The following is a 27,673-nucleotide window of genomic DNA, read 5'->3' as shown; positions in this document are numbered from 1 at the left end:
GTGAGCAGAGTTGAGAACTTAACATATAAATCCTGCTCCCCACTCTCAATTCACTCTGTTGCGGGAAATGATAGAAATGACAAATCTCAATATAAATGACAAATGACAAAATGATAAATGACAAGTCTTAAACAAGTCGCAGTTGCATTTCGCTCACATTATTATCTCACAACGCTGGTGACTGAGATGTTAAGCCTACGACTGTCAAGTCAAGGTTAGAGAGCAGCTTCTCAGCATCAGAGTCTAAATAGTGTTGCTTAATTTCACAAGTTTCACATTGTTTGTGTTTGGCCGGAGTTATATAAAACAGAGATCGAGGCTGCATCTTTTCACTGAGGAAAAAACAAGAACTCACCTGTATTTTGATGGGCCAGCTAAAGTTGCTAACATACACGTAGAATGTGATATTCGGGTTATTGCGAAAGTTAAACTTTTCGTAAGAGAAGCCATCTCTGTATTCTTTAATGCTCATCTTCGAGATGATGGGAACTTCTTCTCCAGATATTGTTCCAGCTGCAGGTTGAGAAATTGTGAAATTTGGTTAAAATTATATCCGGTGTTTGCAAAAATCGCATTTTACAAGCACGGCCATCACTTTAAAAGAGTTTGGGTCAAATACTGGGCATCCTCTACGGACTATATAGGAAATGCTCATTAATTATCAGTTGATTAGTCACTGTGACCAAATTAATACTTTCACAAATCTCTCAAGTGAATATCTCCTGTTGTGCAATAGCAAGTGCATTTATATAGCCCCCTTCACTCGGGCTAGAGTCTCCGAGAGCAAAAACCCTACCCACAGATTAGCCCACATTCCTTATTTTTTATTCCAATTTTTTCGTCATATACAGTAAAACAGGATCTGTTTATTCCCAGTACTGTGAGCACATGCAAGCGGTAAATGAATCTAACCTCAGCCTGTATTGTGCAGGGATCACAGAACCAACAAGTTACTGCGAGAGAGGGAGGCTGCAATGAGAACAAATGCAACCAATACCCTCTGAAAATTAAGAGCAACAGGACAAAGAAAAAGAGGTACCTAACAAGAGGAGGGCAAGCCTCAGCCAGAGAGCACTGTAATGGGAGCAGATGCAATACAATACACATTTACATAGCGACTTTCATGTTGGGAAGACTTCCCAAGGTACTTAACAGTCCTATCTTGGCGCCCGAGCTGGGGGTGGGACCCGAGGGAGGGAGGTAGGGAGGGGAAATGTGAAGTCAAAGAGGTAGGTTAAGAGACAGACTTGAAAGAGGTGAGGTAGGGAGCGAGTCGGAGGGAGTCAGTGATTCAGTTCCAGAGTCGAGTAGATTTGCTGGAAGCCCGACCTTCGATGGTGGGCGGGACAGGCCGAGATAGATGCTGCTGTCCATGAAATCCAGGGGCACCAAATTGGTGTCTATTTTTGCTTTATAATTCCCACAGTTAAATTGGGATTCTCGTACCATTTGGCGAGTGGGAGTGTAAAGGAGACAACCGCGGGCAGAGTTTGACAGGTATGGTGCACAAAGGCTTACAGCGTTCAAGAAGTGCGATGAAAAGAATTGTATCGAACACCAAACTCCCAACGAAGAAGAATGCAGGACACAGAATCATAATCGCTGTTAAATGACTCATCCATGGTATTTAAAAGCCCGTGCTCTTTTTATCTGGTTTGCGTGAACTGTATTTCGCTCACTTTGAAAATTAAATGCAGCACGACATGCCTGACAGCAGACCTTCGAATCTTACAAGCAACAGCTGTTAGGCAAATGCAAAGTTATCTTAACTGGAATTACAGTATTTCTTTTTTTTTCTGTGGCTTCAGGAATTTTAATGCAGTCAGAGACTTTGTTAGAAAACCAATCTAAACCGAAATGGAAAAGCAAAGCCAGACTGTTTAATAGAGTTATGTACATAGAATGCACAGCTGCAGCGATTCCTAATATTAAAAAAAATCTAATCTTAGTTGAATAAGATAAATAAAAACGACCTTGAACCCTCGAGTAATGAAAGAGTTTTTTTCACCTTTCAAACCGCATGCAAACTTCTTTTACACACAATCAAAGGAAGATTTTCTTTAAAATACCAGCAATGAACACAGTGAACCAAAACGTAATTCTACATTACATTATAATCTGAGGCAGTATTGGAGGAAAGAGGAGAAACAGAAGAACTGAGTAACGGTTTAGTAATTAAATACATTATGCAACATGGAGTGTCCCATCTTAATTCCCTTGTGTGCTAAATTCATTGGTTTATCTCAGTCAGGCTGCTGTTTGTGGGGTATTAGGATAGTCTGTAGAATTCTTTATCATGAGAACTTTAAAGTCCACTTGAACAATCATAATAATAACAATCCTTGCATTTGAGATAGCACCTTATCACGTCTTCGAGACATCCTGAAGCGATTTTTAGGTACCTTCAACAATGCAATGCAGCCCAGCACCACAGCTGCAATCTGATCAGATTTCTCTGATGGCTTGAGCCGCTGGGTGAAGGCAAAGCTGTGAGCTCAAAGATCCAATGGAGGGTTTCCACCAACAACCTCCGAGCTCTGGGGTGAGAGTGCCACTTAACTGAGCCAAGCACAAACACACACCTTAGATTGTGCACAAGTGGATACGTCAGATTGAATAAAACATTATTCGGCGGAAAGCTACGGATTCGACTGTGTGCAGCACAAGATACACTCGTGCCACAAGGGAATGAAGTGAATTTAGGCCAGATCACTGCAGTGAGTTTTAACTGAGACCTTCTGCTTTAAGAATGCAACATCAGAAAATATTTCACAATGAACAAAATGCTCAGTGTCTCCCCTAAACCTAACAAGTCCTGCATATCACACAGTGCATTTTAATGGATTTGGAAAAAGATTATTGGTTATCTGGGCATCCAACATATAGAGTTAAAGAAATAAGACAGACGCCAAGTTGCAACATGCCATCCCAGAAATGTTCAATAACGAGAAGCCTGAAGGAAAAAGAGTTTTATCAAGATTTTGATGGGATGCCCCTTTTTTTTTTTGGCATTTCAGTTCCGATCAGATCCCGCTATTGTGAACGAATCTGAACAAGAAACATCAAAGACACTATTTTTTTTAAACAACAAGATTCCATTTATAGAGCGCCTTTCACGTCGGGAGGACGTCCCAAAGCGCTGGACAGTTGGGTCAGGACCCGAGCAGGGGGGAAATGGTGAGGGGAGGGAAGGGAGCGAGCGAGGAGGGGGTAGAGAGTCGAGAGGAGAGCTGAAGGCTCGGTCAAAGAGAAAGGGTCTTGAGACCGGCCTTGAAGGAGGAAAGGGAGGAGGCGGCGAAGGTACTGGGGATGGAGTTCCAGAGCCTCGGGGCTGAGAGGCTGAAGGCCCGGCCACCGATGGTAGGGCGGTTGGGGCGGGGGATGTGGAGCAGACCGGAGCCAGAGGAACGGAGGGTACGGGCGGGTAGATAGGGGGATAGTAGGTCGGAGAGGTAGGAGGGAGCGAGGCCGTGAATGGCCTTGTAGGTGAGGATGAGGATCTTGAATTCGATCCTCTGGGGGATGGGGAGCAGTGGAGGCGAGCGAGGGTGGGAGTGATATGGTTGTGAAGCCTGGTGCGGGACAGTACACGAGCTGCAGAGTTCTCCATCTCTTACCTGTTGAGCCTGCAGACCAAGTGACATTTAAGTTGAAGTTGTTTGACGCATTGATGGACAGGTCGAGATCTTTGTCTGTCTGTCAAAAAAAAATACATATTTAAAAATTACCTAATGGAAAAAGTAAGTGGATGTCATGTCATCCAACATACTGCAACGTCAATAGAAATATTTATTTAAGCACTGATTACCTTCCCCCCACTCAACCACACGCACGCAACCACCCATCTCTCCCCCTCCAACAATTTTAATTTTCAATGACCTGTGAGATGCCTGAAGCAACAAGTATTATTAATCCTCCAAATTAAGTCATTCTGAAAAAAGGCATCGGTGTTTTACCTCGAGCAAAAATTACCATCCGCAAATTCAAATGTAAAAACATGAGCTCTTCTAATACAAGTCCCCCACGATGAAACACGATAGACAATCAAAGAATTGCATCGGAATTTAGCAATGCTCATATTTTCCCCTGTACTTTGCAGGAATGCTTTGGTCACAAAAGGATTAAGCTGGATGTTTCTAAAGAGAATGGAAACCAACAGCTTTGCAACACAGGTTTTGAGCGTAATAATAATCCTTGCAATTGACACAGAACCTGATTGCATTGTTGGAATGTCTCAAAGCTCTTCCCAGGATTAAGTTCAGTGACTCTGTATTTGTAGGTGAACGCAGCATTCTCTTTTTGAGCAATGCAATGGAATCTTTAATATAAGATCGGACGAGCAAACGGGACCTCACTTTAACCATTCACTTCAACAGCGGGAACCTCTGACATTACAGCAATCTCTGAGAGTCTAACCAACCCATCCTGCGCTAAAGAAAATTAAGTTTGTAAAAGAAAAGTGGAATTGCTCACACGAGAAATCCAATTCTCACGATACAGCAATAAGTTCTTTTGCAGTTTGGCTCATTCCATCAAAGTTTTAGCTTTCATACAGTAACATCAGGCCCGTACTCAGTGGTTAGAGCACTCGCCTTGCAAGCGAGACACCTGGGTTCAATTCCAGGCAGAGGGCGAAACCTTGGGAAGTTTCCTTGCTCCACACACCTAATAATAATCCCTCCAAAACAAAAACAATAATAAATAACACGACTGTTTGTGGATTGAAAATGAACCAATTTATTATTGTTTGCCCTGCAAATAAATATTATTTATCCTGCTGTGTGCAATTGGCTGCCACGTTTCGCCCACAAATATACAGTCAATGCAGTTTACAGCATATTCTGTGAAGCGCTTTGAGACGTCGAGAAGACGTGAACAGCGCTGTATCAAATGCAAGGATTATTTTTATTATTATCAAACAGAAAACAAAATAACCAGAAATAACAGTTCAAACTATTTCAAAATCCTATGAAGCGCAATAGCATTTGCCCACAAAACACACACCGTACTTTATATACAGAATATCCTGTGAAGTGCTTCCCGTCTTCCTGACGTGAAAGGCATTATACCGAATGCAAGGATTATTAGAATTATTATTAACAGTATTTCCACAAACAAATCCCCCCAGATAATATTGGTCATTCACACCATGGCAGTTTGCGTGCACTCTTCAGCATTCTTCCACAAACTCTTGGCTCTTACTCAGAAGGCTGTGGGTTCAAGCCTCACGTCGTGATTTGGGATCACAGCCCAATCTGACACTCCAGTGGAGTCTGGGATGGTGAGGGCTGCGGAACTTTGGATGAGATGTTAAACCGAGGTGGACGTTATAGATCCCATGGCACTATTCGAAGAGAGAAGGGAGTTTCTCCCGGTGTCCTGGCCAAAAATTCCCCCAAATGAAATTGGTCAGTTAGTCAGTCAGTCCATGGCTATTTGTGGGACAACAATGTGTGCAAATTACACAGTGACTCCACTTTACAATATATCCTGTGAAGCACTTTGAGACATGTTGACAACGGGATGGGGTCTATATCAAATGCAAGGATGATTATTGTCCTTACTGCGTTTCCCCTAAAACAAAATAAAAACCAAAGCTTGGGCTCCCATTGTATTTGCCGTCACATTGCGCTCCTGACTCCCCAAATGCTGCAGCATTCAATTAGTTGTCAATTCTCTACACCCACACAACGCAATGCCACCCACCAGGAGAAGCCCAATGTTAAATTAAATTGAAGAACAGAACTGCAAACCATCGTGGACTCGATCCAAAACCCAGGAAAACTGCAGAAGAAACTTTCAGTAAATGTTCTGCTTGCCTCAGCCAAAGTCAATGGAGGAAACTGCAGGATTGCATGCCTCCTCTTCATATCCTACGATATTAACCCTTCATTAGCAACATATATTGCTCGTTCCATCAGCAGAATTAATCAGTTGGCAAACATGCAAGAGATGTGTTGCTATGAGAGTCCCAGGTACAGAAGAAATAGTGCTCAAAGTCCTAAGATACAATAAATCTGATGTACATTCATAAATGAATGTTGTGTGCTCAGTTGCTGTGCACAATTGGCTACCGTGTTTCGCCCACAAAATACAGTCACTACACTTTACAGTATATGCTATGAAGTGCTTTGAAGACGTGATAAAGCGCTGTAAGGCTTATTTTTCAAATGTAAGGCTTATTTTTATTATTATAATAAAGCGACTTTCACAGCGAGTGAACGTCTCAAAGTTAACGGCCGGGAATCCAAGTTGAAGGTAGAAGCCAAAGGGGGTGGGAGATAATAATCCCTCAAGAAAAAAATTAATAATAATTTGGTCACTTTAATCTACGACTGTGTGTGGGACGCTGCTGTGTGCAATTGGCTGCTACGTTTCGCCCACAAATATATAGTCAATTCACATATTCTGTGAAGCGCTTTGAGACATCTCGAAGACGTGAAAAGCACTATATCAAATGCAATGATTATTATTATTATTAATGGGAATGTGGGGAGGGTCATCCGGAGAAGGGAAAGGAAATCTGATCGGTCCATGGAGAGGAAAGTGATCGCCTGATTAAAAAGCCAAAGGCACGAATTCCCTTGAAACATCAAACCTTTACAATTACACCGACTGCATTGGACATTTCATTAATCTTCATCCCAGCATCTGGCCGAACCTTATTTACTTCAGACAGGTGCACTGACATTGATTTTACAAGCACTTTGCAAATTTCCATCAGAGCTTTTAATGTGCACTCCATTTTTTTTGGTTAATGAGGGTTGGTGCTATGACAAAGAAGCCTGATCTGGAAATCCGGGGAGCGCACCTGGTGAGGGACTGACTATTCTACGCAGCTTTCAAATTGCACTTATATCATTGTTGCAAGCAAAATGCCACCAAAGAGGCAGTCTGACATGTGCGGAAACCCATCACCATGTTTAAGGTTATCCAAACCAAGCTGAGATTTCCCTTCAGCTTCTCTGCCCCCATCCTCTGGAACTCCATCCCACAGTCCCTCCGCCTTGCTCGCCCCATCCCTTGCCTCCTTCAAGACCCGTCTCAAGACCCTCCTCTTTGATCGTGCCTTCGGTCACCTTCCTACCCCTACCCTCCCCGCCTCCACCCCTCCTGATCCCAACCACCAGCTCAGGTGCACATCCCTGACTAACCAGCGCCTTGAGACGTCCTCCTGACGTGAAAGGCGCTGTGCAAATATAAGTTGTTGTTGTGGTCGTCGTTTGTCTCGTGGAATGTGAATTCTCTCCCTGGAGGGACACATCCTGCTTACCTACGCATCGATCGCGCTGAGTGAGCGGCAATCCCGCACAACTTAATTGTGAACACAAAAACAATCTGGTACTTTGCATTTCTAAATAGGATGTTTAGTACCCTGCAGATTCCAACCACATTTCACATTTCGTGAGTATTCTCTCAGAGAAGTAAAAAGACGTTGCGTTCCAATTTATCTTGAAGCAGAAACGCTGCTGAATGGTACATAAATAAAATTACTCCTAGGAGGAAAATTGTCCTTCTGCTTCTCTTACCCAATTTATTATACATCAGTCTTATCTTTATACTTAGCAGATAGCGTAATAAGAGTAACGCACTGCAGCTTTGCGCTGATTTTCTTTGCAGCCACCAGAGATCTACATCTCAAGGAAATGTAAAGGTTATGTATTGGTGTGAAGCAAATAGAACTTGAAAACACGTTGGTAGATAATCAGATGAAAGAATGAGGGAGCATCAAACAAAATGGTTTCAAGAGCGGCAGTGGTGTGTGCGAGTGAGTGTGCGTGAGCGAGAGAGTGAGTGTGTGTGAGCGAGAGAGTGTATGTGTGGGGGGTGGGTGAGTGAGTGAGATTCATTGTGTATGAGAGTGGGTGTGTGTGTGTGTGAGTGAGTGATAGTGCATGAGTGAAAGTGCGTGTGAGTGAAAGGGCGTGTGAGTGAGAGTGCGTGTGAGTGAGAGTGAGTGAGTCAGTGTGTATGTGAGTGTGTGTGTGAGTAAGTGTGTGTGAGTAAGTGTGTGTGAGTAAGTGTGTGTGCGAATGAGTGTGTGCACGTGTTTGGCGGAAGGAGGAGATATTAAAAACTTCTTCAGTCCCTTCGCAGTGAAGCACATGCAGCCAAGAACAAAAATGCGCAAACAACTGAGGACGACACGAACAAAACTCAGATGGGGTTGGTGCGGTCAGAAGAGACACGAGTCTTCTTTTGGAAACATTAAGTGAAACAAGGAAGTTTAATGCCGGACTTAGACTGTGTGAAAAGTACAGGAGTGTATAAACATGGGCTGAGCCGCAAGATTCGCTCCACCGTGGTCTAATCAAGGGTGTCCCTGCTCCTAACAAGTTCTTTCGGGGGACTATTGTGTGGACTATTGTTGTCCATTTTTGCCAAAGTCACCCAAGTGCAAATGCATGACTAGCTCCTTAATAAAAGCAGCAGCAAATTGCTTTTACACAACGCCTTTCACGTCAGGAGGACGTCCCCAGGCACTGGACAGTCAGGGATCTGCACCCGAGCTGGTGGTTGGGATCAGGAAGGGTGGAGGGCGGGGAGGGTGGGGGTAGGAGGGTGACCGAAGAGGAGTATCTTGAAGGAGGCAAGGGTGGGACTGGGGTTGGAGTTCCAGAGGGTGGGGGCAGAGAGCCTGAAGGCCCGCCCGCCAACGCTAACATCAAAAACATGAAACATTTTAATAAGATTAAAAATGAACCTATGAGCCCAGAGTCCTGCATCGAAGTACAACTTACACACAGCTCCGAAACGGGGCACTTTTTAAAAAAATATATAGTCCCCTACCCAAAGCGATGAGGGTTCAGGAAGTAAAAGAACATTTCGTGTCTGAGGCGGAAAATCATGCTGCTTACCTTCCACTGGTACCAACAGGGCATGAGGAAGCAAAGCGGAAAGCTGAACAAGATTACAACTTAAAAGCCGGAATATGTAGCCTCATCTCCACAGTTTGGTCGAGGGCACAGAGCCGGGTATTGTATAAATTTCCCAAACGGCACAATTTCGATGCGCTTCACGAAAAAAAAACCTGAGGAGATATACTTCACGAAAGCTGCTTGCTCTGAGCACAATCTTCTAAACTGCAAATCATTTGTAGTGGAGAGAGAGAGAGAAAAAAATATATGAAACCAACCTGCTCGGGGGTGGCCATAAAATTGATAGCTGTGTAATGGCGGTCATCATCCTGTATGAGGCTGAAGGTGAACTGGTAGTCAATCAAAAGGCCGTCTGTAGAAAAGATTCGAAAGTACACCATCAATTATATTCCATAAATAGCAAGTACTCTTTTTCCTTCATGTCTGCATTGAGGGGGGGAAAAAAAAGATCCAGAGGATGGAAAGTATCATCTCCTCTCTTCATCGCCAGTTATATAAATCGATGGCGATTCATACGCTGGTATGGGACAGGGTGAAACGTTGGCCAAGTTTCCTTACTCCACACGCCTCTGTTTATTCAGCAGTAAGTAGGAACCCGGTTGTTAGTCGATTGGAGGATCTCTTTTTCTGGGGGTAATAATTCCTTCCTTCCGAAAAAAAACGCTAACAATTTGGTCCCTCAAGCCACAATTTGGTCACTCAATTTCTCCTCACCTATACGACTGAGCTTTCATCGGTAGCCATAATATTAAATTCTCTTATTCTCCTAACTTTAATCCATTCACACCTATAGGTTAGTCAAGCATCTGTAAAGTAAGTTTATAGCCAGGGTGCATAGTTAGGCTATCTTCGCCCACAAATATACAGTCAATTCACTTTACAGTGCATTCTGTGAAGCGCTTTGGGATGTCCTCCCAACGTGAAAAGCGCTATATCAAATGCAAGGATTATTATTATTAAAAGCTTTATTTTGGTTTCACCTGTGTGAAGGGTAAACAGTCAATTCACAACTGTTTGTGCGCAATTGGCTGCCGCGTTTCACCCACAATATTTACAGTCAATGCACTTTACAGCTTTTTCTGTGAAGGGCCTTGAGACATCTCAAAGACATGATAAGGTGCTGTATCAAATGCAAGGATTAAGGATTATTAGGGTACATGTCACAGTCCCATAAAAGGTTTTTCTTTTATTCTTGCTTCTTTGAAAAGCAAATTAGATAATCTGTTAAGAAATAATATCATGGGATACAGCATATAGGTTGGCACATTACATGTGCCAGGGGGCTGCCAGCAGAGGGTGGGAGGCGAACTGGTTGTTCTCCCTCCCCCATGGGTGCATCAAATGCTTTTCCCAGGAATCGGGAGCAATAATAAAGAGTTGTACAATCTTGAACTTTAAAGAGAGTTAAGGCTTGCTGATCTGAGCTTGAAAGAGTGAACCAACCTTTATTTTTATTATTCAGCTATAGAAATAGAGATGTGAAAATACTATTTGAGATACTGAGAGACCCAGAATATCTACAAAGGATTAAGGTAGATGGAGCCATTAAAGATTTACCCACCCCCACCAACCCACAGCCTCACTCTGGAACACTCTGCCTCTATTTCTCCGTCTTGGCCCCCATTCCTTTCCCATCTTCAGATCCCGCCTGAAGACCTTCCTTTTCGACCGTGCCTACAGACACCCCCTCCCTCCCCTTGGCGTCGTGCTCAGCCACTGTCAAACGCTCTAGGACGCTACCCTGGGTGAGGGGAGCTGCATAAATGTGAGTTGTTGGGGGTGTAAGGGAGAGTAGGTGTTCGTCGATTGGCATGGGGTATGCAGAAACTGTTCGTTTGAGAAACTGGGTGGGGGCCGGTGGAAACATGGCACTCTTTGCTTTATAAAAACACACGGAGATCAAGTTTCAGACCTCCAGTCACTGTGCTGCATGAGGAATAACATTTCTCAACACTGAAGGAAGTGGAAACCATCACCAGATTATAAAGGATGAAGGAAATCATGGTGGAGAAAGAACACACTATAAATCCTTCAACGCTCTATCCTCTGGATTGGCAGCATATGCTTCAGATCAAGGCTGTAGGTTGATAGCGCAAAGCAGGATTTTGAGGCTGCTTCAACGTCAAGTTATGAAGGGTATGATGAATAAGGGGGTTCCTCCTGGTCCTGGCCAACAATCCATCAAATATAATTGGTCTTTCACTATGTGGACTCCTGTGGTTAGAGCACTCGCCTCGTGAGCGAGAGGACCTGGGTTCAATTCCCGGGCAGGGAAAAATATTGGGCAAGTTTCCTTACTCCACGCACCTCTTTTTACCCAGCAGTAAGTAGGAACCCGGTTGTTAATCGATTAGCGGATCGCTTTTCCGGGGGTAATAAGCCCTTAAAAAAAATTATAATAATTTGGTCACTCAATCCACAACTGTTTGTGGATTGAGTGACCAAATTATTATAATTTTTTTTGTGGGACGCTGCTGTGCGCAATTGGCTGCCTTGTTTCGCCCACAAAATATACAGTCACTCCACTTTACAGTATATACCGCAAAGCGCTTTGAAACGCCTCAAAGACGGGATAAAGTGCTGTATCAAATGCAAGGATTATTATTGTTATTATTATGGCTGTTTATGCAACATTGTTGTGTGCGCATTGGCTGCTGCGTTCCCTAACAAATGTACAGTCACTGTACTTTACAGTAAAGAAATATAGCTAGTCACTTCAATCCATGACTGTTTGTGGGACGCTGCAATGCGCAATTGGCTGTCATGTTTTGCCCACAAATATACAGTCAATTCACTTTACAATCTATTCTGTGAAGCGCTTTGAGACGTCTCGAACATGTGAAAAGCGCTATATCAAATGCAAGGATTATTATATACTGTGAAATTGTTTTGAGACATTTTTACGATGTGATAAGGCACTATATTAAATGCAAGGATTATTGTTATTACTCCCGATCATCAAGAACCTACTGTTTTTAATGCAAAGAAAGGAAATCATTGTGAAGAATCACAAGATGTTCATTTATACCCACCTTGTTAATTTTTTTATATATAAGTATGTTGTAATAGCGAACAAAAAAAATCACTGGGAGAGTAACTTGGAATCACTGAGCCTTGTGGTGAGGTACTTCACCTTTTACTACATAATAATTGAGCTCCTTTATTATCTCTCAGCAAGCTCACAGTATCTTTCAAGTCTATACTCTTATTCATACCATCAATGGACACTGTTCCAGCAAAAAAAGAATTAGTCGTGGGGAAGAGAAAAGGGAACAAAAAAGACAAAAATCAAGATACAGTGGCCGTCTATTCAAGACTGAAACTTCCTAGCTTGTCTAATGGTTGGCTTATTGTTCATTTTCTCTAACAGTCGTTACTCTATTTTGCATTGCCTCGAGGGGATGGGTGGCTCTCTTATTTCTCAGTGAGCAGATCTGTCTGTAGTGGCTCTATGTTTGCGGGACACTGCTGTGCGCAATTGGCTGCCGTGTTTTGGCCCCAAAATGCACAGTTAATCCACTTTCCAATACATTCTGTGAAGCGCTTTGAGATGTCTCAACGACTTGATAAGGCGCTGTATCCAATGCAAGGATTATTATTATTATTATGATTACTATGTGCAGTCAGGCCAAAGCACTAATAGAGGCTGAGTATGACTTCTGCTGATCTAAGCTCAATTGGGCAAAATAGCCCGGCATCCTGTTTGCCTTGTTCATATTAAAAGGCAATTAAGAATATAAGAAATGCTAGACGAAAAAAGACCAATGTCCATTTAGTTCGTCTTCCACCTTCCTGGTGGTCGCATGCACATATGGCCCAAACTCCCTCTATACTATATCCCATCATGTTGTTTCCTAAAAAAAACTATCTAATCTGTGTTTGAAAGAATCAACATTTCCAGATTCAACCGTCTCCCTCAGGAGCCTGGTCCACAGGTTCACTATTCGCTCACTGACATAGTGTTTGCGTAGATTGTTCTGATTTTACCCGACTTCAATCGCAGGCCGTGTCCTCTGGTTTGACTATTCTGGACAAGTTGAAACAGCCCAACATGATCTATATTGTTTTGCCCCTTTAGAATCTTAAAGTCAGCAATCACGTCACCTCTCAATCTTCTCTTTTCCAGCGTGAAGATGCGCAATTTACTGAGTGGATCCTCATAGTCCAGTCCCTCCATCCCCTCAATCATTTTGGTTGCCCTCCTCTGTATCTTCTCGATTTCTCCAATATCTTTTTTGTACTGCGGCGACCAGAACTGTACAGTCTCTAAGTACGGTCTCACCAAGGATTTACACAGTGGCAGGATGACCCCACTATTTCGGCTGCTATTGATCTGTTGATACATCCCAACATCTGGTTTGCTTTACTCACTGAATTGTTTGTGAAGCATTTTTTTCAATAAAAAACTTTAGACAAAGTACAGTAGGGTAGGGAATATGCATTGTTTTTTTTGGGGGGGGAGGGGGTTATGGGCAGCCGGGTGTCTGACATGTGCGGAAGTGAAGTTAGTGAAACAACAACAATTTGCATTTATACAGCGTCCATCACGTGGGGTAGCGTCCCAGAGCGCTTGGCAGTGGCGGAGTCTGACCCTGAGCCAGGGGGGGAGAGGGAGGGGAGGGAGTTGATCGTAAGCACGATCAAGGAGGAAGGTCTTTAGGTGGGATTTAAAGGTGGGGAGTGAGGGGGGTAAGGCGGAGGGATTGAGGGAGAGCATTCCAGAGGCACCGTTTAATGTATCTAAAGAAAAATTAATATCCCTCAACTTCACTGACTAATCAGATGGAGTTTGTTTGTCAGTAATTCAGCCGGGAGAGACGAAATGCAAAATATGTGAAGGCCTTTGGTTTTTGCTTGTAGAGCATCTAGACTTCATATTCAGGCATAAAAGATATTAGCTAGAACTAACATCACAGCTGGATGCTCTACACAGGCTCTGGGGCTAAGTACCAGGATAGACACGATACTTTATGGCTATGGATTTTACCCAACCTTTTGATAATAATCATGCTAATATTTTTCAAACTATTAAAATTCTTCCTGCCCATTAAGGTATTTCATCATTACGATCAAGCTACTCTCCTTAGATCTGAACTACTTACTTCCTGAAGACTCTTAATTTCCACTTCTAAATCAAACTCAGCAGCATTTTAGACAAGAGGGACAAATTAAAACTGCACAGCAAGGAAAGTGTTCTCAGTATCAAGCAATATTCTGCAATTTACTGTGATAACTTGACTGTATGGTTCTGTCATTGAGAAGTTGTATGTGCCAAACAATGTCAGTATAGTCAATTCAACAAAATAACTGGTCTAGAGTGTACTTTCAATCAATAAAATACATACCTCAGTGGTTTAAGGAATGGGGCCAGTAAATGGGACTGAAATGAACCAAACAGGCTCAAGGAGCTGAATGACTGTAAATTTCTGTGGTGAATGGCATTAAAATTGCCGCGTGCAATACTTATCACGTCTTATGTCTCCTTATTGAAGGCGTGATAAGGCACTATATCACATACAAGGATTATTATTATTACCGTTACATCCAACATAGAAAGCCCATCAAGGTATAATCAGTTGAACCTCAATTGTGCAAATTGAACAGTACAGGGAAATTTACAGAGCACCACAGATTTCACAAGGCTCAATACTCTATTTCAAAGACGGATAGATACTGCCTTGAATAATCACCCATCGTCACCATGATCACATTGCAGGCTGCTGGCACGTGAATCCAATTTTCAGCTTTTACTTCATTAACCCTTAATCCAAGCTACAATCAATGCAAGCACATCCTGATAATAATCTCTGAAAACGACCTGCAATCAAACTAAATGGCTGCGTGCGTAATATCAAACTTATTAAGGCATCTTAACTGGATCCTGTTCGGATCCTGTTTGCAGAAGGCTCAAGTTAATGCGTGCAAATTGGAACATCACATGTGCACGAGGTGATAACCCTCTAAAAGCTTAAAATATTTTGTGGGGTCATATTTGTGGGTGGTGCTACCAACCTGTCGGCTCCCTCCGCTCAGCGGGCTCCGGCCTGCTTCACGTCCCCCGCCTTACCCGCCCCCAACTTCAGCCTCTCCGTTCCCACCCTCCGGAACTCCATCCCACAGTCCCTCCGCCTCGGCTCCTTCCTTCCCCGTCCAGATCCCAACCACCAGCTCGGGTGCGGATCCCTGACTATCCAGAGCTTTGGGACGTCCTCCTGACGTGAAAGGCTCTGTACTGATTTGTTATCGCTGTTGTTGCTGGAGGGAGTGTTGGGCAGTGGAGGTGATAGGTGAGAGAAGAGTAAGGCCTGAGGATCTGCTACACCAATGCTACAGTCCTGTAGCTCAGTGGTTAGAGCACTCGCCTCGCAAGCGAGAGGACTTGGGTTTGATTCCTGACAAGCCGAAATGTTGGGCAAGTTTCCTTACTCCACACACCTCTGTTTACCTGGCAGTAAATAGGAACCCGGTTGTTAGTCGATTGAGGGATCGCTTTTCCGGGAGTAATAAATCATTCAAAAAAAAAATAATTTGGTCACTCAATCCACGAACCTTTGTGGGACACTGCAATTGGCTGCTGTGTTTCACCCACAAATTATACACAGTCAATTCACTTTACAGTAGATCCTGTGAATCGCTTTGAGATGTCTCGAAGATGTGATGAGCGCTATATCAAATGCAAGTATTATTATTATTATACTCTACAGATGAAGCTGTCAGTGCCTACAGTATTCCACGTTAATTACAAACAAAAACACACAAGGATTTGCAAATTAAATTAACATCATTACACAGTAAGAGTACACATCACCTTTTCATCACTTCTTTGGGGAAAATTATAAGTGTATAGAGTATAATGATTGTGCCCTCTAGTGCTTTGACAGCCAAGGAATTAAATTTCCAGATTAAGAACTATCCAAACAAGATTATCTTTCATTCCAATTCACTATCATATCACTTCAGGGCTCTTGACAAACCAGCCTGAAATTGCATTTGGACCTCATTAGCAACTAATAGTTTGCCAGTTTAACTGTACATTACCAATAAATTAGCAATTTGGAATGTGCATGTAAGACTGCAAATATATGCATTTCCTTTGAAACTTTCTTACCAAGATAAAGCAATTAGCTTTGAACAAAAGAGCCATTTCGATGTAATCTCTTGCTTCTGAAGATTCCATTATGTTTGTGCACAATCAATTTCGCCCCAGTGTTGCCTCGCAATAAAACGAATATAAAATGCAAGTTGCCGGCATTAAAGTCTACAAAGTTGGTGGGATAATTATGAATCACAAATAAATCAAAGGCAGATTTAGAAAGACTGATTCTGCCCAACGCAGCGAGCTCCAGCAAACTAAGAACTATTTTTATTTGCTGCAAGAAAGCTGGCGTCTTAAACGAGCCGTGCGAAGGTCAAGGAACGGCCAGGAAATGGGCAGCTTTGCCCATCTGTACTCTGACTTTCAATGAAGTCAGTCGGAATGGATACAAGGCTGACAATCCAGCTCTTCAGCTCAAGGCAACTTAGGCAGAGTGCACAGAAAAGCTTTTTTTATATAATAAAAAAAACAAACCTGATTAATCGGAATCGTGCTGCCAATGTGCCACTTTAGAATGTTATATCACTGTCATCTGTCCATTTTATTGCTACGTTTTCTTCCTAAAGTCACAATTCTCTTCCCCAGATCCCCATTAATTTGTGATCTGTGTCACCTCTGATCACGCTTTATGTAAAGACCTGCCATTGTGTTATTTTCGTGTCATTTCCGGTTGGTGCCTTACGAGAAAGGAGGTCTGTCTGCCTGAAAGGAAGATTTTTTCTGAAACTGTTTCAAGACCAGCAATTTATTAAAGGGCAGCGCATTTCCCTGACTGTTCTGTCACCCACGGGTCCGAGAGAAAATAAAATGCGTTAAAATATGAAGGTGGTGCCACACAGGTCAGATACGTGGAACAATAAATGTAACCTGTAAACAATAAAGGTAATAAATGTAATGTGCAGAATGTGTGTATAATCTATTCAATGTTATTCTTCCTCCCTTTTTTTTGAATCCGCTCTCGCATCTGAAGCAGTTTTCACACATCCCAATATGAGGGCAAATAAATAAAAAATATAAGCACAACAGTAATGATCCTCACGGCAAGAAGAAAATAATAATAATCCTTGCATTTGATACAACGCCTTATCGTGTCTTTGAGACATCTCAAAGCACTTCACAGAAAGTACTGTAAAATGAAATGACTTGCCCAATGTTTCGCCCTTCCGGGAATCGAACCCACGTTCTTTCGCTTGCGAGGCGAGTGCTCTAACCACTGAGTTACTGTGAGTTATTATAGTGATTTATGTTATCTCTTTAACTGCACCAAGGGTCACTATCCCATTCCCCCCTTCCCTTGTTGGACGATAATTCCTCCGTGAAGGTGCTATTGAAATGCAAGCTGTTGTTATTCGGAACATATATTTGTTTGGATCTGTAAACCCATGAATGTGAGTGGCAACCTGAAGCCGTGTCAATTTGTGCCTCAACTCGCCTTTTCAGCTCGCAAACGCGATTTGCCACAAAACGCTTGATTTTTTAAAAATTCTGTATTAAAACGCGTCTGCGCACAACAGCACACCACGTGAGAGACAAAAACAAGCAGAAAAGTACCATTTCGTTTAAACGCATAAATGCTTGACAACTGAAACAGGGTCATTTACAGGCAGAGGTCAAATCAGTCACTGCTGCAAGAAGGAGAATATGTAGTACACATTTCTTTTCATAGCTGCAGGCTGAGAATACATGTTAATCCAAGTTTCTGTATTGGTGCAAGTGAGCAAACATTGACAGCTGATGAGATGTGTTTGCACAGCATTTTGCTTTAATAATCATCATCCTTGCATTTGATATCAAAGAGCTTCAAAGGATTTTTGACAACAACTTGCATTTTGGGAGGGAGGGAGGGAGGGAGGCGGAGGCATTGAGGGAGAGGGTTTCAGAGTTTCGGGGCGTAGTGGCTGAAAGCGGCCACCGATGGTGGAATATTTTAGTGTAACATTCAAGACTCTATACAGCCCTGTACATTTTGTAGGTAAACAGAACAGTCCACCCATTTCTTACTCCCTCCCATACCCACCTGATTACAGATACATTATCTGATTCAACCACCACTTCAGGCAGCGAGTTCCACCCTCTCACCACTCTACGTGAACTAGTTCCTCCTAAATTCTTTTTTTTGATTCTCCTAATTGCCATCTTATATTTATGTATCCTGGTCACTGATGCCCAAACCAGTGGAAATAGCCTATTTATGTTAACCTTATCAAACCTTTTTATAATTTTAAATGCTCCTATTAGGACTCCCCTTAAACATCTCATCTCTAGCAAAACAAAAAGGCCCAACCCCTCCAGTCTATCTTGATAGCAGTAACCTGACAATCCTGGTATCATCTTTGTAAATCTATGCTGCACTCTTTAACAATTATACTAATAACCCTTACATTTGATTTCGCGCCTTAGCGTCTTCGAGACGTCTCAAAGCGCTTCACAGAAAATACTGTAAAGTGAATTTACTGTATATTTCGTGGGCGAAACATTGCAGCAATTGCGCACAGCAGTGTCCCACAAATAGTCAGGAGTTGAGGTGACCAATTTATTATTATTTTAAGGAATTATTACCCCCGGAAAAGCGATCCGCCAATCGATTAACAGCGAGATTCCTATTTACTGCTGGGTAAACAGAGGCATGTGGAATAAAGAAGCTTGCCCAAAGTTTCGCCCTGCCCGGGAATCGAAGCCAGGTTCTCGCTTGCAAGGCGAGTGCTCTAACCAGTGAGCCAAAGGACTCCACATTGAGCTACTCTTTGCATCTATGCTGCATCCTTCTTGCTCCAAATGTGGTCTAACCAAAGTTTTGTTTAAATTAAACATCACCTCCTCACTTAATGCCCACCTGGACAGGCAGATGACTTCTCAGGTTAACCTCACACATACAGGAAGCCACCTCTGATAGCACGGTGCTCTCCTGGCACTGCACTGGAGATGTCAGCCCAGATTAATGAGCTCAAAGTCTTATCTTTCGACCTGCCATTTCCAAAAATTGAATGAGAAACGGAAATACTTACAATAGCAGGTTCCTCGGAGTGGGTTCCCAAGGTAACGGTTGTCTGATTCACATCTGGGCAAGAAAAACAAAAAAACAAATGAGGCAAAAATAAATCGGGGTTAGAAATGCCACTTAGTGAGTTACTTTAAACATTACAAGCAACTGAATGTGGGGCCCAGATCATTACGTTGGCCATTTGTCCAGAAGCAATGCATCAAGTTGCCAGGTTGGCTTCATGCGATTCCTTTTCTTCGTGAACAGAACCCTTTAAATATTAATCCTCTATGATAATGCAGGAAACGCAACAACAGAGTGATCGCCTAACCTCCCCAAATTTCAAACCCTCGTGAGTGTCCCGATCATCATTTGTGTAAAGGAGTCTAACACAGGAGTCTACGATTCTATAACAGATTCAATGACAACTTTCAAAAGGGAATTGGATAGGTACTTGAAAAGAAAAAATTTGCAAAGATTGTAGGGAAAGAGGTGGAGAGCGGGACTGAATGGCCTCCTTCTGTGTTGTAATATTCTACGATTCTATAAAGGTCAAGCGAAAATTTCAGTGTTTGGCTTTCCATTAATAATCCTTGCATTTGATCTGGCGCCTTATCACGTGTTCGAGACGTTTCAAAGCATTTCACAGAGTACACTGTAAACTGAACTCACTGTGTATTTTGTGGGCGAAACTTAGGAGACAAACTTGTCCAAGGAGATATCTGTGAGAAGAAGGGTCTGTTCGTTACCACCTCCCCCTAGAGGGTGTGTGTGGGTGCGTGGGGTTGTAGGTGTGAGACCGAGTGCACGTGAGCAATGAGATGAGTGCGTGTGATAATGGGAGTGAAATGCACGCGAGGTGATTGCGGGAAGGAACCCGCAGACTGGAACAATTTGCCAACAGCAGCACTGTGATGCGAGTGGGCTACCATTTTGCAGATTTTTTTCCCCACACTGTTGGCACAGGAGAAAGAGTAAGCGATTATAAAATTGCTCCAACATAAGGGGCCCTGTGGGCCATTAGAGAGATGTCCTGTTCCTGCTATTTCCTGCTGTTTGACAATTTGTTGACTGGCAAGTCACGAGCTACATTTACAGCATTGTTCTTTTATGCTTGTATTCTGATGTGTCAGTACACAACCGCACTGTTCGCCCTAGTAAACACACAAAAGCTGCTGGAAATTACAATTGCTTTGACTTCTTGAGTAATTAGCACTTTTCGTTTTCATTGTGACTAAACAAATGATTAATATCTGCTACACGATGCTGCAGGCATTTGCAAATGTTAATCCAAGGTTGCACAATGGTGCGAGAGAGGAAAAAAAATCAATCAACTCACACTGTCTTTGTTTTACACGGTGATGTCTGAATAAAATATGAAACGGGAACTCAGAGGGGAGACTGGTTGTCCAAAAGTGACTATTTAAAAAATCTTCCTCGTTGGCTCAATAAATTCAAGGAATATTATTGTATTCAAGAAATTCACTGTATTGTGCTCTCTTTTTATTATAGACAATCATCCTTGCTTTTTCCCTATAGCGCCTTACCACATCGTCTAGCTGTCTCAAAGCGCTTCACAGCATATGCCAAAAAGTGGCGTGACTGGTGTGTTTTGAGGGCAAACTAAAATTCCCCCTAAAATAAGATTGGCTACTCACTCACTGTTTGTGCGGCATCGCTGTGCGCAAATTAGCTGCCGCATTCGCCCGCAAAATACATATGCTAATACCACTTGACAGCCTATCCTATGCAGCACTATGAGACACCTTGATGAAATAATAAGTATTACTATCATTCGTTAACTGCCTTTTGCTAACGAGCTGGAGCAAAAAATTTAACTTCACCACACAGGATCAAACTCTGCAAAAAGCGATGCAAACACAAGTTAGGTAAACGCTTGCATTTTCTTTTCTAAATCGAATGGTTGAGCAGATTTCTGATGTAACGTTTGCACCACGGTTGTTCGGAAGGCCCGACTTCTTTTACGCAGTCCGACAGTAAAGAGTACTCGCAGTTAACAAGTGTAATGCACGGCAGAGGACACTCCCTGGTGGCAGGCGGAACGCTGTGAATAAAGAAGCTTTATGCACATGTGGCACTGATCTCCTAAATTAAACCCGATTAGCCATGTCATTGTAATGTAATGGCAGATTTGCCTTTTATCTCTGCCGTTATAACAGTTTCTGCCTGCGTTGAATGTTTCTTCGTATTAAAAACTGTATGACCCACGAGACTCGAGCATTGATTTGCGAGGTAACCCGGCTTCAATACAAAGATCTGCCGTAATTACCGACAGGCAGCGTCTCTCTCAAGTTTATTTTGACCCGATCCTTAACTCAGTGCACCATCACCGACAACATTGCCATTAAGGACGTGATAAGGCGCTAAATCAAATGCAAGGATTATTATTAATTATTATTATTATCATCATCCATCCGTAGGGCATCTGGTGTCTAGTCACCTCAGGTTTTGTTTCGGGAAAATCTAGTGTATTATTAAATAAATAACAATAATGATCGTTGCATTTGATATAGCGCCTTATTACACCGTGAAGATGTCTCAAAGCGTATTCCTCTTGAACTGCAATGACTGGGGATTTGTTGGCAAACGCTGCAGCCAAAGTGCCTTAAGCCAATGTGCCGCAAACAGCCACAAAGTGAATGACCAATTTTATCTGGGGGTTTGTTGGCCGGGACACCGGGATATTGTCATATGGTATGACTGTGTACTTTGTGGGCGAATAAATGACTGGAGCTTAAAAATATATTTGCATGAAAATTGGAACCACATGTAGCCCCAGCTTGTGGAGTCCTGTAGCTCAATGGTTAGAGCACTCGCTTTGTAAGCGAGAGACCTGAGTTCAATTCCAGACAGGTCAGGGCGAAACCTTGGGCAAGTTTCCTTACTCCACACACCTAATAATAATCCCTCCAAAACCAAAAACAATAATAAATTGGTCATTTACAATCCACGACTGTTTGTGGGACATTGCTGTGCGCAATTGGCTGCCACATTCGCCCACAAATATACAGTCAATTCACTTTACAGTGTGTTCTGTGAAGCGCTTTGGGACGTCCTCCCGACGTGAAAAGCGCTATATCAAATGCAAGGATTATTATTATTATTACTCGCCTCACAAGCGAGAGGACCTGGGTTTGATTCCCGGGCAGGGCGAAATGTTGGGCAAGTTTCCTTACTCCACACGCCTCTGTTTATCTAGCAGTAAGTAGGAACCCGGTTGTTAGTCGATTGGCACATCGTTTTCCTGGGAGTAATAATCCCTTCCAAAAATAATTTAATAATTTGGTCACTTAATCCACGACTGTTTGTGGGGACACTGTTGTGCGCAATTATCTGCCATGTTTCGCTATAAAATATACAGTCAATTTTCTTTACAGTGTATCCTGTGAAGCGCTTTGAGACATGATATGGCGCTATAGCAAATGCAAGGAATATTATTATTATTCTATAGCTTCTATGGCTACAACTGCCTCAATGTTGGTGATGGAGAAATGTAAACTGCAAAACTGGCAATTAAAATGAACAGGTGTTAGGGGCACTGGGAAAGAATCCTCAAATCTCCTTTTTTTTAAGGAAATCAAAGGAAAACATTACTGGTTCTCATTACAGATAACAGATGCTTATTAAGATTAGCCTATGACTTACTCCTGACTGGTAACTGCATAGAAAAGAAAATATAAACTGCTTGAAACCGAATCAGATATCTGGCATTTTCCCAAACTATACGTAGATACTTCAGAAATAGTTTGTGCGTGTATATGTATGTGTGCATGGGTGCGTGCATGTATGTATGCAACAATATTTTTCTATCAATAACACACATAAAAAAAGGTCAACCACGAAAGCAGATTAATTATCCAATTTTGTTTTTCTTTAGTTCAATTTCTCTGTGACATTTTAAGTGCAGCCATAAATCGAAACTCTTTGGGCTGAAAAGGGGTACAAATGGGCACACAAAATAACAGCACGTACCAGAATATTGAAAGCAACAGCCCTACATTTTGCAGGTACTTGTATTAACATTCGAGACCGAGCAAAAAATGAATAACAGATGGATACAGATCTTCAGGGAAACTGTAGCCAGGGACAACAAATGCAGTTCAATGTAGATAGATGTAAATTAAATGCTACAAACCCAAGCAACCAGTACAAGGGTGTAGAATATGGGGGATTAGACAGCCCTGTAGCATGCAAATTAGGAAAGGGATTTCGTTTTTTTGCAAAAAAAATCACTGAGATCAGAAGTTCAATCACTGCTGCAATCAAAAAAACATGTTGGAATAGCAGAGAGATACACCGCAACACGAAAACAAAAGAGACGACGCTGATTTCAAATGCACTGGTTGAACCCTGCCCAGATTAGTGGTTGCAAAGATATTGCTGTGCTGGAAACAAATCAGAAAGATATCTGGTTATGAGGCAGAGCGTTGCAAAAAAAAGATAATAACTTGGTCACTCAATTCACGACTGTTTGCGGGATGGACGCTGCTGAGTGCAAATTGGCTGCCATGAATCGCCTACAAAACATACGGTCTATTCACTTCACAGTATGCTCCGTGAAGCGCTTTGAGACAGCTCTCGGAGACACGGTAAGACGCTGTATCAAATGCAAGGATTATTATTACTGGTATTTTTTTTAGGATCTTTGCTGCCTCCTCTGATTCCACGTTTCCCTGCCAACTTGGTGTCATCTGCAAACGTAACTATCTTACACTGCCTCTGTAAATTCAGGTCATTGATATATATATATACAAGGCACAGGAGGGGTCCCAGTACAGGCTCCTGAGGCACACTGCTTGGCACCTCTCTCCATTTTGACCTAGCTCCCTTAGCAAAGACCTTAGTTGCAATCATCCTCATGAAATGCTTTCAAATCCAATGCCATAAAATAAACATCAGTATTAGCACTGAAGGTGCTTTCCTGGATTAAGTTGGAAGAAATCAGATGTTCATTCTGTGAAATCGTGTGTGTGCTGCTTGATGCAGTATTAATATATTTAAATGTACTTTCCACTGCAAAATGAACAGAAGAGGGCTTCTTTCAGACATAGGTATCTTAAACCTGGTCCAAGAAAGTTATTGAAATATTAACAGAGAGATACGTTTCCACACTTTCTAGCTTTTAAAGTAAATCACCTCTCAACCCTGCGTTTTTACATCTGATGTGTAATAACCGTATCACAACATCAGGATATATAGATTTAATGAACACTTTTCTCGCACGTCCCTCCCAAGAAAAAACAATTTCAATGCAGAGGTTATTTCTGCAAAGAAACAGATGTTCCCAGTGGAAGCAAACAATAAGTGTCATTTCAAGATGGTTAGATTTGTCCATACCCTGTCACTTCACAAGTCTGAGCGGGGTCAGCATTCGTGGGTCTTGCACAATGATACAAACATAAATACTGCAATTTACCTACAATTGCCTGATGTTCAATTTCATCAACTAGCGGCTACGTGTTTGGAAATAAACAACGAGTTTGTCACTTCCTCTTGATTTACTTTAGATATTTATGGTTCATTGTCGTGGCTCTGGACGCGAGCAAACCCAGCATCTGATTTGCAACTGATAAAAGTGGCAATATTCCAGGACTAATCCACATTCGATTAAGTATGAGAACGGCTATTTAAGATGGGGAGAAATTATTTCCACTGGTCAGTGAGTCAGTAGTCAGAGAGCGTGAATTTAAAGGTACAGTAAAACTCACATCAGTCGTATCAGTCAGGACCAGAACATTTTAATACGACTTGGGTGAAATCCTAGTTATGGGCAAACTGTATAAATTGTACAAAATATGCTTTAATCAACTATCTACACTGCGCATGCGTAATTGTAATGCGTAATTTAATTCTTGTTCATGCCTTCATCACATCCAGGCTCAACTATGCAAACCCCCTGCTTGTTGGCCTTCCCAACTCCTCCCTCCACAGGCCGCAGGCAATCCAGAACTCTGCAGCTCATGTCCTCTCCCGCACCAAACTCCGTGACGCCATCTCCCCCACTCTCACCCGACTCCACTGATTCTCTATCTTTCAGAGGATCCAGTTCAAGATCCTGGTCCTCACCTACAAAGCCCTCCATGGCCTCACCCCACCCTACCTCTGCGACCTCCTAACCCGCTAACAATCCGCCCGTTCCCTCCGCTCAGCCGGCTCTGGTCAGCTCCACGTCCCCCGACCCACCCGCCCCACCATTGACGGGAGAGCCTTCAGCCATTCCACCCGCGACTTCTCATCCCCCAGTCACTCCGCCTCGCCCCCTCCTTAGCCTCCTTCAAGTCCCACCTCAAAACCCTCCTCTTCGACCATGCCATCGGCCACCCCCTTCCCCTCCCCCCCCTGACCCCAGCTCGGGTCTGAAAAGCTGTACACTGTCCAGCGCCTTGAGACGTCCTCCCGACGTGAAAGGTGCTATACACATGTAATCTTGATGGTGTTGCTGTTGTGGTGGTTGCAATTCAATCAGTGCACAAGAGGTAGTTTGCCACTGCAGTCAGTAAGTGTGCATGGTGTGACGGGTCAAGGCGATGTTACCCGCGATTCAATCAGCCGGCTGGGAAGTGCGCATGTGTCAACTGGTCAGGACATCACTGCCTACAATTCAACACAGCCGGTAAGTGAGGGTGTAACGGAGGGTAGGGGAGCGCAGTTTCGAGTTAGGAAATGAAAGTGCCCAGAAATCGAATTGGTTTTGATAGTAAACTAAACGGGACTCGGGTACCTGTATGATTTAGGCATCTGTACGATTCCTAAAGACAAGACTTGTGCGAGTTTTACTGTAATCACCAAAGAGCAAAGGGAGAGGTTGGGAGTTTTTCTTTTAAAAAAAACAGAGGTTTGTGGAACGCCCTGCCAATAATGGTGGTTGAGGCACAATCCACCTCCGTTAGGACTAGCGAATTGGATTAACATCTGGCATGGAAAATTATTAGCCCGTGTGGGGGCTAATAAAAGCTCTTTCAGAGAGCCAGTCCAGGCACAATAGTTCCAAGACATTTATGCAACTTCTCGTCACTGCTCGCCAACTTTGGGGAAAAAAAATTATATTAACTCATGATTTATGCGTAAACTGCTTAATGTCTGTTAAGTGCAGAAAATGTTGGTTAAAAAAAAATACTGCCTTGTAAAAAGAATTTTCTGAACTCGCTGATCTGACTCCTCATAACCATCAGTGGGGCGGATAAATGCTTGTTTTGGCAGCCGATCAAATCAGAGCGGGTTTATACGTTTGGAAATTAACGAGTCTTTCTTTCTGCAAATGTTCCCTAGTCTCCTGGCAACTGAGAGAGTAGTGCTTATCTCACAAGCAAGCTACATCGGCACAAAAATTCCTAGAGTTTTGAAAAATAATTGCAAACCTTCGAGTCATCTGACGTGTTGTAAAACACAGTGGGGCCTCATTGTAAGGGGAAGTAAGGGAGGTCGATAAAAACTGCTTCAGAACAAGACCACGATAGCCATAATAATAATAATCCTTGCATTTGATATAGCGCCTTATCGCTTCTTCGAGACGGCTCAAAGCGCTTCACAGAATACATGGTGAAGCGTAGTGACTGTGTGTTTTGTGGGCGAAACGCGGCAACCAATTGCGCACGGCAGTGTCCCACACACAGACGTGGATTGGGTGACCAAATTATTATTCGGAATAGTAATAATTCACAGCGCACGCGCACAATCAGCTGGCTCGCGCACTGATGAAAGGTCGACAGGTTGCTACTGATGTCACTTCTGTTGTACTGGGCAACATAGGAAGTGATGTTGGCAAAGAAGTCGGCCGTTTTTAAGTGCGCAAATTGGCACATGGACGGTGATCGAAGCATCCAGCTGCACACCTGCAGAGTTGAAGGGGATCCACACAGTCTTTGTGTTAAAGATAAATAAACCAGCACTTATAAATAAAGTGTCTCATAACCAGGTAGCACTGCATTGCAATGTTAAATCATCTGTAATGATCGTGGGGTTTCACGACACCTATTCCAGCCAGATAATAATGATAATAATAATAATCCTTGCATTTGATATAGCGCTTTTCACGTCTTCTAGACGGCCCAAAGCGCTTCACAGAATATACTGTAAAGTGAATTGACCGTATATTTGTGGGCGAACGCGGCAGCCAATTACGCACAGCAATGTCCCACAAACAGTCATGGATTGAAAATGACCAATTTATTATTGTTTTCGGTTTTGGAGGGATTATTATTAGGCTCTGTGTGGAGTAAGGAAACTTGCCCAAGGTTTCGCCCTCTGCCTGGAATTGAATTCAGGTCTTTCGCTTGCAAAGCGAGTGCTCTAACCACTGAGCTGCAAGACTCCACAGATCTAAGAACTCTTGAAAATGCCTGCTGCAGAATTTTAACAAATCTCCACTCAAATCCTAACATAGCGTGCGCGTGGTTTTTATGCCTTGTAGGATTGTAATTTGCTTTACATTCTGATTCTGCTTGACCCGATGTTGACTTTACACGAGAAGATGCTAAAATCCTTCAGGGCTTCAAGTAACAAGTCTTTAAAATTTCAGCTTGCAATCATATTTTTTTGGGAGGAGAGAAAAAAAAGCTCGTGGATAACATTTCAGCGTTGCGCACAACCACAACTGGAATAAGAAAATCTCTGAGCAAGCAGTCTATGTTCAATAAAAATAGTACACAATTAAGTAACCAACACACATTGTACACAGGGCTTCAGAACCCAAATGTG

General features: G+C 42.7%; 1 protein-coding gene across 1 annotated transcript in view; it reads right to left on the bottom strand.

Annotated features, from left to right (window-relative positions):
• atrnl1b (attractin-like 1b) overlaps positions 1-27,673 on the bottom strand; it is a 412,284-nt gene that overhangs the window by 229,348 nt on the left and 155,263 nt on the right. Inside the window, exons 22-25 of the mRNA XM_042336792.1 lie at positions 18,981-19,033; positions 9,137-9,231; positions 3,618-3,696; positions 356-513 (exon numbers count right to left, since the gene is read on the bottom strand). Of these exons, the coding sequence (XP_042192726.1) occupies positions 356-513; positions 3,618-3,696; positions 9,137-9,231; positions 18,981-19,033 (385 nt within the window). The remainder of the gene's footprint in view (positions 1-355; positions 514-3,617; positions 3,697-9,136; positions 9,232-18,980; positions 19,034-27,673) is intronic.

Source organism: Callorhinchus milii, unplaced genomic scaffold (genome assembly GCF_018977255.1).
Source record: "Callorhinchus milii isolate IMCB2004 unplaced genomic scaffold, IMCB_Cmil_1.0 Scaffold7, whole genome shotgun sequence".
Lineage (NCBI taxonomy): Eukaryota > Metazoa > Chordata > Chondrichthyes > Chimaeriformes > Callorhinchidae > Callorhinchus > Callorhinchus milii.
The sequence above is the reverse complement of the archived record's forward strand: the minus strand, read 5'-3'. Positions and strand labels throughout refer to the sequence as shown.